Source organism: Harpia harpyja, chromosome 14, assembly GCF_026419915.1.
Source record: "Harpia harpyja isolate bHarHar1 chromosome 14, bHarHar1 primary haplotype, whole genome shotgun sequence".
NCBI classification, from domain to species: Eukaryota; Metazoa; Chordata; class Aves; order Accipitriformes; family Accipitridae; genus Harpia; species Harpia harpyja.
Genome location: NC_068953.1, coordinates 19,930,157 through 19,945,909, shown reverse-complemented (window position 1 = coordinate 19,945,909; position 15,753 = coordinate 19,930,157). Strand labels below are relative to the sequence as shown.

At 44.0% G+C, this 15,753-nt stretch overlaps 1 protein-coding gene and 1 long non-coding RNA gene across 5 annotated transcripts in view; one reads left to right on the top strand and one right to left on the bottom strand.

Moving 5' to 3' along the window:
- IGF1R (insulin like growth factor 1 receptor) overlaps positions 1-7,635 on the bottom strand; it is a 192,814-nt gene extending 185,179 nt beyond the window's left edge. For 2 of the 4 annotated variants that reach the window (XM_052809030.1, XM_052809031.1), the window contains exon 1: positions 6,580-7,635. In XM_052809030.1, the coding sequence (XP_052664990.1) occupies positions 6,580-6,682 (103 nt within the window). In that variant the 5' untranslated portion in view covers positions 6,683-7,635. The remainder of the gene's footprint in view (positions 1-6,579) is intronic. The other 2 variants (XM_052809032.1, XM_052809033.1) reach the window with 1 other exon arrangement.
- A 246-nt stretch (positions 7,636-7,881) lies between these two features.
- Positions 7,882-11,503, top strand: LOC128151510 (uncharacterized). The gene is made up of 2 exons (XR_008238394.1): positions 7,882-7,964; positions 10,909-11,503. It is a non-coding gene; the product is annotated as an uncharacterized LOC128151510 (long non-coding RNA).
- The last annotated feature ends 4,250 nt before the right edge of the window (positions 11,504-15,753 follow it).

Below are 15,753 nucleotides of genomic sequence, written 5' to 3'. Positions count from 1 at the left end.
TAAGGTCTGCAGATAACATTCGCCCTGACTAGTCACAGAGCTATTTCAATAATATGCACCCCACTGGCAACACATAGCAAACAAACTCATTAGGTCATTGGACTTGCCCAAAACACACATCTTCACAAACTGAGTATTCACAAAAGCAGGACACACACCTATTTTATAAACTATTACAGTAAAGCACATACATGCGCAGTTCACCTATTTCCTGCTTAAAAAGTTTCTTATTTGTATAATGTGCCCTTTTTTTTTTTTTTTTTTTTTTTTTTTTTAAGTGTAACAGCATAGCATGAAGTTCTTAAAGCGCAACCTGGTTAGCACTTCTCTTCAGTGACAATCTCAACATGAATTATTGCTCCAAGTTATTACTAAAAGGACTTTGTGTTGCTACAAAAGCATACATTTGCTGTTCTACCCAAAATATTTACTAAGTGGATTTGTTCCTCTGGAAGAATAATCTTAGTACTTTATTGGGGTGTAAGGTCCCTTCTCACTGGGTAGGTCAAAGACAACAGTCTTGTTAAAAAAAGAAAACCAAAAAAAAAAACCAAAACACACACCTATCTGGGGAGTCACTGAAACACACAGATGCTTATTTCTGCTCATACCACCAAGCTTACCAAGAAAGGAACAGAATCATAGGAAATGTACACATCTGGGTATTCCAAAATTAACAAATAAATAAAATTATATTACATTAAAGTTTACAAGTCATACGCAAATCAATTTGTAAATAAATAAATAACAAATTTGCTTTTCAGCACATTTTTAAGTTATCTTGTGCCACAACAGCAACTTCTTGAGGATATCAACATTGAAGAAGTTAATTGGTGTCTCAGAAGATATCCTAAGGGAATTGCTCATATTTAGCATTTGTAAAGGTTAATAAGAAAAACTTTCAGTGATAAATGCAAGCTAAACCTTCACAATACACCACCATGCTAACACCAGTTTTGCCAGAATGCATCTCATTAATTAATGAATAAGCCAAACTATTATTAAACTTATTTTGCAAAAACAACAAGTCCTGCCTAAAGGAACTAGAGCCTATTTTGGAGTTTGAGGACTTGGTACAGCTCTGTTTGCAGAGCACAGAAATGAATGAACACTCCATGTTGCTAATCATTTGCCGGTCCTCAAAGTTTTTCTCAGGCAGTTCTGGACACAAAAAAAGACAAATACAGTACTACAGAAATCAGTCCAGATTGTACCTGTCATGACTTGGCTAAGAGGGAAAAAAACAACCCAAAAAACCACACACAAGACAGGCTGGCTAACAACCACAAATGCGTCTTCATCAACTACTGTTTGTTGAGTTCTGCTGCTGTACAATAAAAAAAAAATTTTGAAACTATTCTTTTTAAAGTGGCTTTCATAAATCATAAAAACTAATTCAACTAACCTACACAAAGCAGCTGTCTATACAATTTAGTGATAGAAAAATTATACGTCAAATATATCAAAATACTAAAACAGTATTTCTACCTTTCAAACACATCATTGCATTCCTGAAGTCTTGCTGAACCCAGAACTCTTAAAAGCAGCATGTTCCATTACCACCTAAGCCCAGAAACCTTAAAAGCTCAACTTTGTCAGAAAGACCTGAAATAAACTGAAACTCAAATCTGCAACAACTTTAATTATGAGACTCTTGAGACAATTACTCAAACTGCAGCTTTTTTAAAATTTAGCATACACAATAGTTTTCGATAACAAACTGCAGTTTACCCATTCCTATGTGCGCACTCACACATATAAATAAAAAACAGCTGCTACTTAATAACATCACAAAGCATTTCCAAATGTGAAAGCTTTACAGTAAAATCCAAACAACAATGTATTTAATTTCATAAACCAAAGTTTAAAGAACTTTTTCAGAAAGTTGCTATTGCTTCTCAGCCACCACCTTTTCAAGAAAGTAAAATAATGTTCATGAATTTTATTAATTTAACTACAGATAATCTAAAGAACTCCTGAAAATTTTTTTTTAAATAATTTAATTCAGTACATTTTGTAAGTTATGAACTTCAGGGCCATTACAGATGATGAGCCAGATAAGTTGTTCTCTGTGTGGGATCATAAAATTAATATCCAGTGTGAGAAAAACAGGTTTCCTGCATATATTATTTCCTCTCTCTCTCAATGTTCAGGACCATAAACAAACTTCTCTACAATGAAGTCTGCGGTAGCTCACAATTCACACAGATGGAATATACACACAATTCAATTAATCATTTAACAAAACTGCCTCTTCTGGTCTCACTGAATTAGTAGTTCCAGTGATCACTGGTAAAATCTACCTCGGAGTAAAAAGAAAAAAAAATACTGGGGAAGAGAAAAAGGCTTCAGTTAAACATGAATCGAAATTGTCCTTTAAAGCTATAGTTTCAGCCCTGAAATGTATTTTAATTCTAAATGTTAGATGATTAAAAAAAAAAAATCCTCCTCACTAAAGATACTCTCCTCCACAATTTTCTTAGTAAATGCTAGTTTAGCAGAAAATTAAACAGGATTTGAAACAACTTTTCCCAAGGTAACACATACTGATAGAAATTAATTCTTTACCAATGAAGACAGATTCAAAAATCATCACATGGAAATTCCTCAACACTAGATTTTGCACGTATATTTCAAGATTAAAACAATTTCAGTGTGACTGGAGTTGTGCCTTAACACAATAGTTTATCAAATCTGAGTGATTTCCCTATTAAACCAAATAAATCATGCCTTCTGTTGTACAGAAGTCAAACTAATTGATCTATCTTCTCGCTCTCTGTAGCCCCTTCCTTTCCTCACTTCTCACAACATACTTAAGTACTAAGTCAAATTCCCTTCACTTTACAGACTATTTCTCTCTCTCAAATGTTGCTTCAGCACTGAAATGTCTAACACACATCTTCTTTCCACACTTATTCCTCTGCTTTCTCACGTTCTCAACACATTTTGCCTGATATTAGCTAAGTCACTACCATTTCCTAACCCTTTCAGTTTCTGAGTCATGCAAGCCTTTGCTCCAGTTCTGGTATGGAAACGCTTTGAAAGTACAATCTAACATTATCAAAAAAGTCAAAGTAGTGCCTGGCTCACTGCTCCTTCCCATGGATTCCAATCACCATCGCTCCCTGAACACTTTCCTCCTCTCCTCTTTCTGGTGAGCCCAACTGACACCAATTCGTTAAACACTCTGGCATTTTCTATTCACAACCTCAATTAGAGAAGGAATTATCCAACTCCCATTTAACAACACTGACTAACCACTACGCATATATGAAAATGCTGATGTGAAAGGTAGGTGTGTGTAACACTGACACTCAGGAGGTCATGAGGGTTTTTACTAAGCAACCTGGGAGAGAGATTGAACACAGAGCATGAGCTACTGTTTATTAACATCAGAAACATAAAATGCAGCCTGGATAGACAAACAAAAGCTCAGAGCTAACATGAATGGATCCAACAAGAAATCTATCAGTCTGAAGTATTATCAGACCTAAAACTGTTATTTTTGTTCTAAATGTTTAACCCATTCCCTTCTAGGCATCCCCTTTGTAAATGTACACAAGGGTAAAAATCAAAACCCCATCATGCTCAAGGTAGAAAAGAAAGAAAACACCATGTTTACGCTTCATCTTAAACCCACCCCTAGGATGAAACAGCCTCCAACAGTTGCAGCTTTACACATCAAATGCACTGTTACACCAGCACATAGTTTATCTTAATTAAGGGTCTTTTTATTTTTATGCTGTTCTAACAAAATCTCAAGAAAATCTCAGAATTTTTAATGACTGTTTTTGAATCAGAAGCCTTCCACTGAAGCTACCTGCATTTTAAAGAGGCTTCTGTCACATAACCACAAACAGATTTTATATTATTTAGCATTAAAGGGATGGGTGTCTCCCCTTCAGTTGTAACTCCTTTGTATTCCTATTTAGGAATGCCTTGCTTGTTTGACCGAAAATGGAAGTGCCTTTTAGCTATGACACAGTATATATGAAAAACAAATAAAAATTAAGATTAATCTTCCTTCTACTATTGTGGGGAGAGAGAAGAATATGAAGAGATGCAAAACATCTGCTCTGGAGATCATTTTTCCCCCTAACAGCAAAATTCTTTCAACAATAACTCGTGAAAACAAAGGCTATTAAACTGTAAACTACAAAGACAATCGATTAGAGGCAGTATTCAGCTAAGACAAGTTTTTCAGCATATCTTCCCATATTTAAACACCTAGATCTTCTTCAGAAGAAGATATTTCATTTGGGAGGTTCTTAATTGGGTCATTTTAGCTAAGTGGCAACCTCAAACACTTCAGAGGACTGGAACCTAAAATCGTAACATACTGTTCCTGCGTTATTTTCTTGCCAGAGGTGGGCAAGCATTCTTATTTGAAGGTGTTCTGTACCAGGTAAGAAAAAAAAAAAAAAAAAAAAAAGGTAAGCGTGTATCCTAGCAGTTTAAGGATACACCAGATCTCCTCCTCTCCTGTTGTTTCTCCACACTACTCGATCCTTTGTAAGCCCTTCCCTGAAGAAGGGCACTGGGGTTTTGTTTTTAAACTTAAGAGATTAATCTTCCCTCTTGAAAACAGCTCTAGCCAAAAGTTCAACTCGTGGAAGACAGACTACAGCTCTCCAGTCCTAGCTGGCCCTGACACTACAACGCAAAAGCCTAAGTTGGGCCTTAATTTGCAAGGAGTTAATTGGCATTCACTGGCTAATGAAACACAGTATTACTCAACATGCATTACAGACTACGCAGTTCTTGCTCTTTTTTTTTTTCTTTTTGTAGTTAGCTTCATTGTCAGTGCACCCGAAGAAGTTCCCTTTCTTTTCAACCTGAAACTACTACTTTTAGAAAAGCCTTTCTAGCTCCCAAATTCTTTACCTTTACATTTAAAATGGAGAAAATTGATCTCTCCATTCCTTCCCTCCAACAACGCGTATCTTTCTGAAAGCGAGAGACATACAGCAACAGCTCAAGGAGTATGTTGAAAAACACACAGCAGAAGAAATTAAAGCACCAAGATGCAGTAGAGAAACATCCCTGTTTCTGCAGACGCCGAAGGAGAGGAAGCAGTTTTTAAAATGGTTGGGCTCCAAGGCACATTTACCATCTCCCTGTCTACGGAGATACTCCAGAAAACAAGGGAAGGCTAATTTCATGCAAGGGATCCTCAATCCAGCGTGAGCCCGACACACCAGACGAAAACCGATCAGCACCAGGATTAATATGGTGATGATTGCAGTCTAATCAATTGCAGCGCCAGCCATCCCTGCCCCCTTTATTTCCCCCTGCGCCCGAAGGGGGCGGGCACTGCAATATAATCATAGGTTTGAAACGCACAAAAACAAAAGTCGGGGCTTTTCCAACTCCCAAGCAAGACAGACAGACAGACCCCGCGATCCGCAGACGATAAACGGCAGGAGGGATCCAGACACCTCAGTGCATTGGGGACCCGGCTGCTCGCAGTGCGGTCACGCACAATGAACCACGTTTTTCTCGGTGCAGCACTCGCACACACGGAGGAAGCAGCTCGCACGCTGCTAAGTCAACTGCACAAACCTTAATGCTAGATGCAACACACCTGCTTAAAAAAACAAAAATCACCTGTAAGAACATAGCCCATCTGGCCATCAAACATTTCTATTTATACCCAAACGTAAAGTATCAACCTAGAAATTAATTTAAAAAAAAAAATTAACAGCAGACTGTGACCTTTAGATTGCGGGATGCCACCGTAATTCTGCACTCTGAGCAGAGCGAGTGAAACCCTTCCTCGGCAGTAAAGCGGCAATAAAAGGCAAGGTGCTTATTTCCAGGAATTCTTCACTCACTATGGCAGGTTACTGCATCCAGTCCCTAAATATTGACAAAGATCAAGCTCTTTCCATGCGGGAAAGCAAGCACCGTTCCTCCCAGCCTGCAAGTGTTTACTACACAGCTCGCAGCCCTGGCTGCAGAGGTCTAAACGCTGCACCGGGCTCTGGAAGGGGCCGTTAGGAGTAGTATGCGAGTCAGGTGGGTGAAACACAAAGGAGGGGACGGACGGGCATCGCGACCCCCCTCCTCCGGGTTGGGGGCTGCGGCTCTGCCGATCCCGCGTGTAAAACCAGCCAGCCACCCCCCGGGGAAGGAAGGGATGGGAGAGAGGGACGCAGGCAAACAGACGTGCAGCCCCAGGTTGTTAAACGTGCAGGAGGAGCAGACGCGTAACAGGAGGAAAACACGCATATCCCTGCGGGCAGGGGCGAAGCCCGCTCATCGCGGGCGGGAAACGGCGCGCGCCCCAGGAGCCCCTCACACGCCCCGGGAGCTCCTCACACACAGCCCCCCTCCACACACAGGGAGCTCCACACACACAGAGCGAGCCCCTCACCGACGCCCTCACACACATTCGCACAGGGACACCCCCCCCGCTCACCGACACCCTCACACACACCCCCAAACACACACAGGCTGCCGACGCCCTCACTCCCCCTCACAGGCAGCCCCTCACGCCCACACCGGGAACCCCTCCGCGGCTCCCACGCACGCCCCCCCGCCGGGCCCCTCGCCGACACCCCCCCGGCCAACACGCACCATACTTACTTTCCCCATTTGTTGGCCACAGACAAAGTGCGGCGAAGACGAGCAGAAACCCCCAGACGACGGCGAGGGACCCTCCTCCAGCGCCAGACTTCATTCCTCTTTTTTTAATTGGACAAAATCCCCCTTTCCGAAAACAAAACAAAACAAAACAAAAAAGTCCAAAATTGTTCGCTTTCTTTTTTCTCCCCCGTCCTCTAAAAATAACGAAGGAGGCAAAAGGCGGACGAGAAGCGGGGCAGGATAAATAAATCCACGTTGCCTCACGAAATGAAAAAAACAAGACCCTTCGGAGCGGCAAACCGGAGGGGTTTTGAGGTCCCTGGGTGTTGATCTTCCGGAGCAACCACACCAAAAATACAGAGATATTCAAGATGTATTAACGGCAACAACAAGGCATGAAAGCCCCGGGGCGACGCTGCCTCCGGGGCGGCGAGGCGGGCTCCGGGGCGGCGGGGCGGGGGTCGCCGCCGTCTCCCCTCAGCGCTGGCTGCAGTGGTACATCGTGCACAGGACTCGCAAACATGAGGCACATCGGGGCTGGCAGTCTGCATCTTCAACCTCCATTTTCAAACACCGCACACAGAGGCAGCGCGCACAGACACACACGCAGAGACACAAAAACTGGGAGGGCTGGCGGGGGAGAGGAGGGGGACGACCCAGACAATCTTATTACAAAACAACAACAGCTTCTCAGTCCCTCCGGGCGGGGACGGGGCTGCCCTGGCGGGATCCCCCCCCAGCTCCTCTCCCCGCTCAGCGAGGAGGGGGAGGAAAAAAAAAACAATCCACCCCACGCACAACCACCACCCACAACACCACCACCACAAGTCCGGCTGGCTGCAGAGACTCGAAATGCGGAATTTGCAACGAAAATGAATTAAAAAGGCTTCCCCCCTTGTCCTTCTCTTCCTCTCCTCAGCGCCGCTGCCACAGGCTCCTTCTCAAAAAAAAAAAAAAAAAGGAAAAAAAAAAGAAAAATCCAGGACACACACACAAAGCAGCAGCAGGGCGAGCGGAGCAGCTCAGCACCCCGCCTCCTTCCCCCGCAGCTCTCCTCTTCGCATCCCTCCGAGCCGCCTTGCCATCGCGCCGGGGGCGGGGGGGAGGACGACGACGACAACAACAACAACAACAAAAACCACCCAGCGAATTTGTAAATCCTTTTCCTTTTTTTTTCCCTCCTCCTCTGGGTGTGCGCGCGCTGCAAACCTTCCCCTCGCGCTGCCCAGCCCAAGGAAGGGGGAGGGGGGAGCCGGGAAGAGGTGTGTGTGTGTGTGTGTGTGTGTGTGTGCGTGTGTAAGCCGGGGGGGCGGCAGGGGGACGAGGAAGGCGATCCGGTTTGCTGAAGGTCAAAGCCCAGGAGCTTGTTGCGAAGGGTCTGTAATTCCTCCGGGGAGAGAAGGGGGGGGGGGAGGGTCTGCTTCTGCTCCTCCCAATTAATTCGCCGCTCGCTTGCAGCAGGGTTTGCAGAGCTCTGCTGCCGCGTCTCCCCCCCTTATTCTCCTCCTCCGCGCTGGCTCCCTTTGCACGACGGAGAGTGAACGCTGGTAAACAAGAGCCTCGGCGTCGCTCCGCCGCCACCGCCGCGCCTGCCGCCGCCGCGCCTGCCGCCGCCGCTTGCTTCTCCTCTCTGCGGCCGCACGGGGACGGGGTTCGCGCCCGCCCTCTCTCTCTCCCGCGCGCGCGCGCACGCGCCCTCTCTCGCACGGAGGCGCGCGCTCACATCCTCCCCCCCGCCTTCCCGCGGGCTCCCCTCGCCCAGGCGGCGGCGGCAGCGGCGCGCGCGGAGGCGGCGGCGGCGGCGGCGGCGGGGCGCGAGCGGGCGCGAGGCAAAAGCCGGAGCGGCGGCGCGCGGAGCGGAGCGTGGCAGCTGCAGCCCGGGCTGCTGTGGGCGCGGGGCTGCCGCCGGGCCGGGCCGGGCCGGGCCGGGCCGGACCCGAACCGACCCGCTGCTGTTGCTCCTACCTCTGCCTCTGCTCCGGCGTCCGCGCTAACGGGGGAAGGGGAAAAGGAGGCGGCGACGGAGGCCGGATGGTTGCACCGAGCAGCCTGCGGGGCGCAGAAGGAAAGAACGGCGGGAGAACCGACGAGCGACCCCCTGCTAGTGGAAACACCTCTGTGTTCTTCAGAAATGGAAAAAAGAACCAAACCCAAAACATGTAAAAAGGAAGGGACCGAGTTAGGAGGAGAAAGAAACGCATAGCTTTGATTTTCACAGGGTCTATTTATTTATTTACTGCATTTAATTGCAGTTGCTCCTCTGGGTTGAACACGGAGAGCACAGCCAAAGGGCTGAGCCTGAAGTGCGCTGCTCTTAGGGATGCAGTTTAGGCAGGAGCGAGGGAAGGGAACACCAAGGCTTGGCTCACCTGAGGGAACAACGGCCAAACGTGTCCCCTTCCATACTCAAGATCTTCAGTGAATACTCCAATATTGTCTCTTCCATGCGTGTTTCTCCACTGTTCGCTAGTGTCCTACAGTGACATTGTGCGCCCAGGCCCCAAATGGGGAGAGATGGGGTTAGTTGAAGCACAAGAGGTTTGGGCTTTTCGGAACCAGAAAATGTGGGCTGTGTTCCCACTGTTTTGCCGAAGTTTGTAGTAGCCATGCTGCATGGCATATGGATGTCCTGAGTAATCACAGATTTGTTGCTGTACTTTGGCATGGGGAGATAGCAAAATGATGCTGAAGTATAAGAAAGCAGACATCTGTGAGCATTAGCTACATTCTAGTTTTTAAAGAAAAGCTACATTAAGAAATATGCAAATGTCACATCATTAATGCAAATGTCAAAATTAAGTTTTTACATTTAAACCAAAATTCTTCTTGAACATCTTGTATTACAATAGCCTTCCGTTGCTTTACTGCATAATTTTCCACAACCTTATACATGTTTTTCTCCTTGTAGTTTCTCCAGCCATTTTTATACCATTTCCCTTCTCAGAATGGTCTGGTATTATTGTCTTAGTTACACATTAGCTCTCATACCTCTTAGGAAAGATGAAAAGGCTTTATTCGGCGTCACAGAAGTTAGGGGGAAAATCATGACTGAGTACAACAGGGGCAGAATTGCCACACATGCACACGTATCCAGGACTGTGTCAATGATTCAATAATAATAAGCCAAAGCACGGGTGCATGTCCATTTGGATGGTAGCACAACTCTCTCGAGGTTCGGTGCAGGAGAATGAGGCATTTCCGTATGAGACTGTCCTGGACTGCCATGCATGTGTCTACCATAGACTTTATCAACTGCACACAGGCTTTCAAGGCTTCAGTTAAACTGGACCAGAAAGATCTTCGTGGCCAGTAAATTTTTACTATTGCTCCGTTTAGCTATGCCTATACTTGTGCTGGATACTGAGCAGAACAAGTGTCCTTTCTGTGCGTATTGTGGCATTGATGCAGCATAAATTGTAATGTGTTATTTACAAATTAATGTATTGTTGTGTAAAGGCAGAGCTGAAGTGGGAACTGGGCATCTATCATTTATCATTCTGCTGTCATAAAGAACTTTTATTATTGTAAAATAGCCTTTCTTTTATTACTTTGACAAATAGGGTAAGTAAGTCATGGATAAGCACGTTGTACTGGATGCTGTACAAGCAGAGAACAAAAAGATGTGCTGTGCCCCCAAAGAGCTTACAGTCTCATATAAACACAGTCCTATAGGTGTCATAACAGTTTGTTCCTGGAATCTGTCAGATTCTTTTAAAAGGGGGGAAAAAAAAAGATTATAATAACAGCACAGTGTTGAACTAGAGGCGTTCGCAGTGCTCTCCATCCTCCCGAGCTGCCAGTGTGAAATTCATAATTTGGAATTACTTGGCTGGATTCCACCAGGACATCTTTACCTTTTATGCTATGGAGGTATAAGGGAGGAAGCCCTTTTTCTGTGAATGCTGAGGTGCCCATAGCTCTGTACTCTTAAGAAGTTAAGAGGAGAGCTATGCCCAGTGTTCAGCTTTCCTTACCCTTTCACGTGTTCGGCACCTTTCAGTGCCAGCCATGCACGTACACATGCTTAACTTCAGTGCACACTTTTAATCAGATTCAGCTCCTATATGTTGGCATCTTTCTCCAAGAGTGGTCCTGTTATTTTCAGTGGAGCTATTTAAGTCAGGATTTTGCAGTGTGTACAACCACAGCATGCTCCTATCTTTGACGATGAAAACCTCAAGCAAACTGTACTACATGCACCATGTGCAAAATTAGAGAGTTATAATTTGGACAAATTAATTTTCATGGTAATGTGCAAAGGTGCTTCATGATGAAATCTGTTTCCTTGTCAACACTGTTTTCCTCTGCTTTTGTCTATAGACCTGTGCAAAGGAGGTTGATATGAATGGTGAGAAGTTTTGATTTACTAGGAACCTAGATCTGGCATCCTACAGCTGAACACCACTCAGATCCTAAAAGCAGCTTGAATAGCTTAAGCCCTTCTTTGGATAGAGAAGTGATTAAAAATGTTTTGCTGAAACTTCATCACAAGAAAGTAAAACTGACTGAATATAAAAATACCCAGCCCAAAAGGGAAACGTTTCAGACAATGGATTAAATGAGGTGGTCAAAATGCAAAATTCCTGTAGATCATAGTCTCCCCAAGTCCATCTGAATACATTAAGGATGCGTTAGGAGAAGGCTTCCCAAGTTGTGGCCATTTGCAGTCTTTGCTGAGATTTGGTGAAACCATCCCTCCATTTTTTCCTAACCTGTTTATTTTGTCAGTCATTCTCCCAACTTAGACACCATTTCCCTTTTTCTGCCTGCTGCATCTTGCCCAACAGCTCAGCTATAAACTGTAGCAGTCACTGTTCTTTTGTTATTGCCTAGTAATTCACTGGGGTCTTGATCCTTGGCAATGTCTCCTACGTGAGGCCACTAATAATAAATAAAACTTTTTAAAAATAAGGTATACACTGTTCAATACATATTGTGCGTCTGGATTTGTACAAGGTTTTCCCCTCCTTTCTTTTTGGACATAAAGTCTAAACTATAATTTTCATTAGTGTAAGAAATCATTTTGTCATGACTCGATCTTCCCTGATGGTAGAAAATGACTTTCTTCTCTGTCCCATTGGTTCTACAATCATTCTTCCTCTCCGTTTGCACTGGGCTTCATGCCTCCCCTTTTTCCACTGCTAGTTTATGGTCCTTGAGATAGACAGATGGACAGAAAGAAACACATGAATACACACACACACACACACACACATTTTACCCTGTAGAGTGTGATGCCGAATGCCACCAGCATACCTGCGTCCTGTTTAAAATGCCGCTTAAGTGGAAAATTCAGGAAGTGTGGCAGTAGGGATGAAACAACGCGGTTAAAGCAGCCACTGACCCCGGTCTTTCAAAACATATATCTGCCCAAGGCAAATATCCTAATACTCAGCCATATTTTAATTTTAACAGCAGCCTTACCGCTGCTTTCTGGGGCCACCACTGGGGAGAAAGAGGCCTCACTATTTTCCCTGCCTCAGTGCTCATACTCCGCATAGGCTTGACTAGACTTTATTTTGGCTTCTGCAACACTTTCAGGGCAGACTGACCTCTTTACCAGACGCTAGCTTGTCATAACCTTTAAGCATCTGAACATTTTGTATTACCGGCGTAAGGGAGTAGTTGAAATTTATTCTCCTGCCTTCTCCAACTGTGTCAGCTCCCCAGGATGAAGGTCAGCTGTTGCGGAGCATTGCCTGTGTCTGCTTCTTAGAAGGTCTCTGCAGCTCCTTGCATGGCCTTTGCCATGCTCCCAGAGGCAGAGAGCACCCACAGCAGCCACCTTCCCCTTCCTCAGGGGCTCCTAAAGTTGCCAGCTCACCTTGTTTGGGCTCCATTTCAAGCTAGGCGTTTTTGTTGTAGGTAGGTGCAGGTAGGTAAGTGTGCTGGGTAGGAATTACGTCTGGGCGAGTGATACATCTTTTACGCAACTTGGGTGAGTGTTATTTGTACGCTTCAAGGACAAATACAAATCCCTGGACATCATTCCTTTTCCCCCGAAATCTCCACTTACAAGCTGCGTTTTATAGGCTCATAACAAGCCCTTCAATGTTAGGCAAAATGTGGGTTTCCCATTTTTAGCATGTTTGCCACTTTTTGCCACTTTTTGCTCTGGTGTGAATTGCATCACGTACCAATGACCTTCACGGGCTCCTGACTGCAGGAAAATGCTCCGTCTCCTCTTGGCAAGGGGACAGGAACACAGCACACACTCGGATAGACGTTGGGTGGGCAGGTTGCCGTTAACTCCTCTGCAGTGGTCGAGGTGTCTGTAGAGCCTCTCCATCCACCAGCCGTCTTTTCTTTCCCAGATCTGCAGCGTTCAGCAGGATTTGGGTAGAAGTAACCATCTCCCCGTAACAGCAAGAGGGCTGAACAGAATCCCTGCAGCTGCCGGAGACCAACCTCTTAAGGCAAATGGAAGGAAAAAAAAAAAAGATTGGACATGTTTGATGTGTGCAAGACTTAAATACCAGAGTACTAATCAGATAGACCCAAATGAGGTACACTTCTTTGGCTCTCAGTGATTTCTAATTCTCCTGGCCCTAATACTACTGCAAACAGTGGCTCAAGATTGGTCCCTTCTGGAGCAAATAAAAAGCAGAAGGAAAGAAAGGGTATTGTTTATTACTTCTTTCCCATACACGTCCCTCCTTCAAACAAAGAAGTATGCAGTTACATGGACGATTTAGGGGCAGCAGCTGAGCAGGAATAACTATAAAATTCATGTTTTAATAACAACAACAATAATAAGCACACAACAGCATTTATAACCCTAGTTACGGGCCTGAGATATCATATCCATAGCAACTGCAGCAAGCGGTGAATGCCATATATTTAGAGTTCCCGTGCACCTGCCTAAAATAGCCACCGATAAATTATGCTGATGTTTGTGCCTTTCTGACAGCATTTTAAAAGGCTGTCAATGCACTCTGCAATCACGCCGAGCCTTCGCGGCGCAGCACAGCAACAGGAATTTCACTTCCCTAGCAAACCTCCATGTTCTCATGTTTGTCTCCCCTTTTGTGTTTCTGAGTGTGACAAATTAGTCAAAAAAGACACCTCGAAGGTGAGCGTGGCGGTGCGACTGAGCGATAGGTGCAGGGGAACAGCTGCCACTTGCTTCCAGCGTCCGTTGGCTTCCCCGCTCCGGCACCACGGCTGTCAAAATGTGCCTACCATTAATGTATTGAATTAATAAACTATTGCAAGTAATTAGGGCTCTATCCTGCTCCTGTTGCAGACGGTGGCAACGTGATCACGCTGTATATTAATGGCATGTGCGTAAATAGTTTACAAAGAGTTAATGAATGACTGAGAGGTGTTTGAATACATGGCTAGTCAGTTGTGGAGATTGTTACAGAGTCCAACAGGTCAATCGCATGCTTGTAACCGTGGCTTATAAGCATCTACCAGACCATCTGTTGATGTGCTTATTACATTTTATAACACAAACTCCTGATGTCTGCAACATGCTTATAACAGCTATTAATCTTGTATTATTAACTCTTTCGAAGCAACATATATTTTAACTTTAATATGTAATACTACCATTAAGAATTCCACCACCCTACCTGGGAGAGGGATCAGACTTTTACCCCATGTAATGGGCAGAAAGGATCTGTCCCTACTATATTATATGATTTTTGCATTGAGCACTTTGGGTTTTCACCTCTTAAACTTTGGATGTACATGAATCCTGTTGAACATAAACTGGGCCCACCCACGTGCCCTCTGGGGTGACGTGATGCTGACCCATGGTAGCAAGAGGCACATACCGTAATCACATCAATACCTGGAAGAAACCTGCTGCATTTTCCAAATGAATAGTAACACCCATGCCCAGATCTTAAAATATGTTTATAGGCAAGTAAATGTCACCATTCATTTGTAACGAGGATAATTATTGCTACTGGGAAGAAAGAAACACAGGTGCAGATTGACTCTAGTGACTTTAAGCTCACCCCTTTTACCTGCAGGAGAATTAAAAGGACCACAAATGCTTCTAGGTTTTTTGGGTTTGTTTTTTTTAAACCTTGGGCATACAATCATTTATTTAAAATGTATTTCAAAATAAACTTCTTGTTTCTCTCTCTATTTGCAGTTGACTCCAGATGGAGCTGGATATATGAAAATTAAGAGTATTTGTTCTACTTTGGCAGAAAATATAAATGGAACCCAAAATAAAGTCAATAATGGATTAAATTATGGACAGTAAGTATTCATTTATACCAAATCTTTGGTAGAGTTCTATACAGAACAAAAAGACCTAAACATTACATGCGCACAATACATACAAGAATATATATGTTTTCATTTATTCATGTTTCCGTCAGTTCGATGACATGCTAGCATCAAAACTCCTTCAAATCTAATGAAATCCAAAGTATCTTAGATTTGCAAGAAGAAAGAAAAATGTTTATTCAAGAAGATTATGGAAAAACACAGCCTTAAAACTAATAAATTGGATCTCCAGCATAAAAAGCAAAAAAATGTTTCTGAAAATTGTTGAAGAAAAAAAAAGAAAACCTGACGACTTCTTGGTTGAAATAGGATTTTTGACTTCCTATAAAAGCCAGGATTGGGCCAGGTGTTTTTTCAAAGAGATGAAATTATCATTAGATTTTAGGGTAAATTAATGTACAACTGTGAATGGCTGCATATACATTTAAATGATATTGAAAATGTTTTAAAGCAGTTGGAACGTATTTCCAGGTGGCTCGGGAATGTGTAAATATTAGCACATTCTGAAGGTTGGTTTTAAAAGGCCCTTCATACTCGATAGGTCTTGACATCAATTTTCCCCTAATTTACTCTGTGTGTGTGCACATTAGTGTACTGTATGACCACCACATATTTTAAAATGGATGACTCATAGAGGTTCAGTGGCAGCAGAAGGAATATTGGTCTAGAGATGGAGGACGTGGAAAGAAGGTTGTTAATCATAAGCAGCTTGGAAAAGAAATTTCTAAACAGTCTTTTTCCAGGGCATGCCAAATGCAAGAAATTACAATATTCCTTTGAAAGATGGCTTTCCGTCAGTACCTGGGTACTCACTGCCTTTACCCCATTCCTCTGCCCTTATTCTTTATACCACATATGAGTGTTCAGAGTGGGCGCAATGCCCATGCTATAAAGTGAATATGTCCTCGATACGTTGTT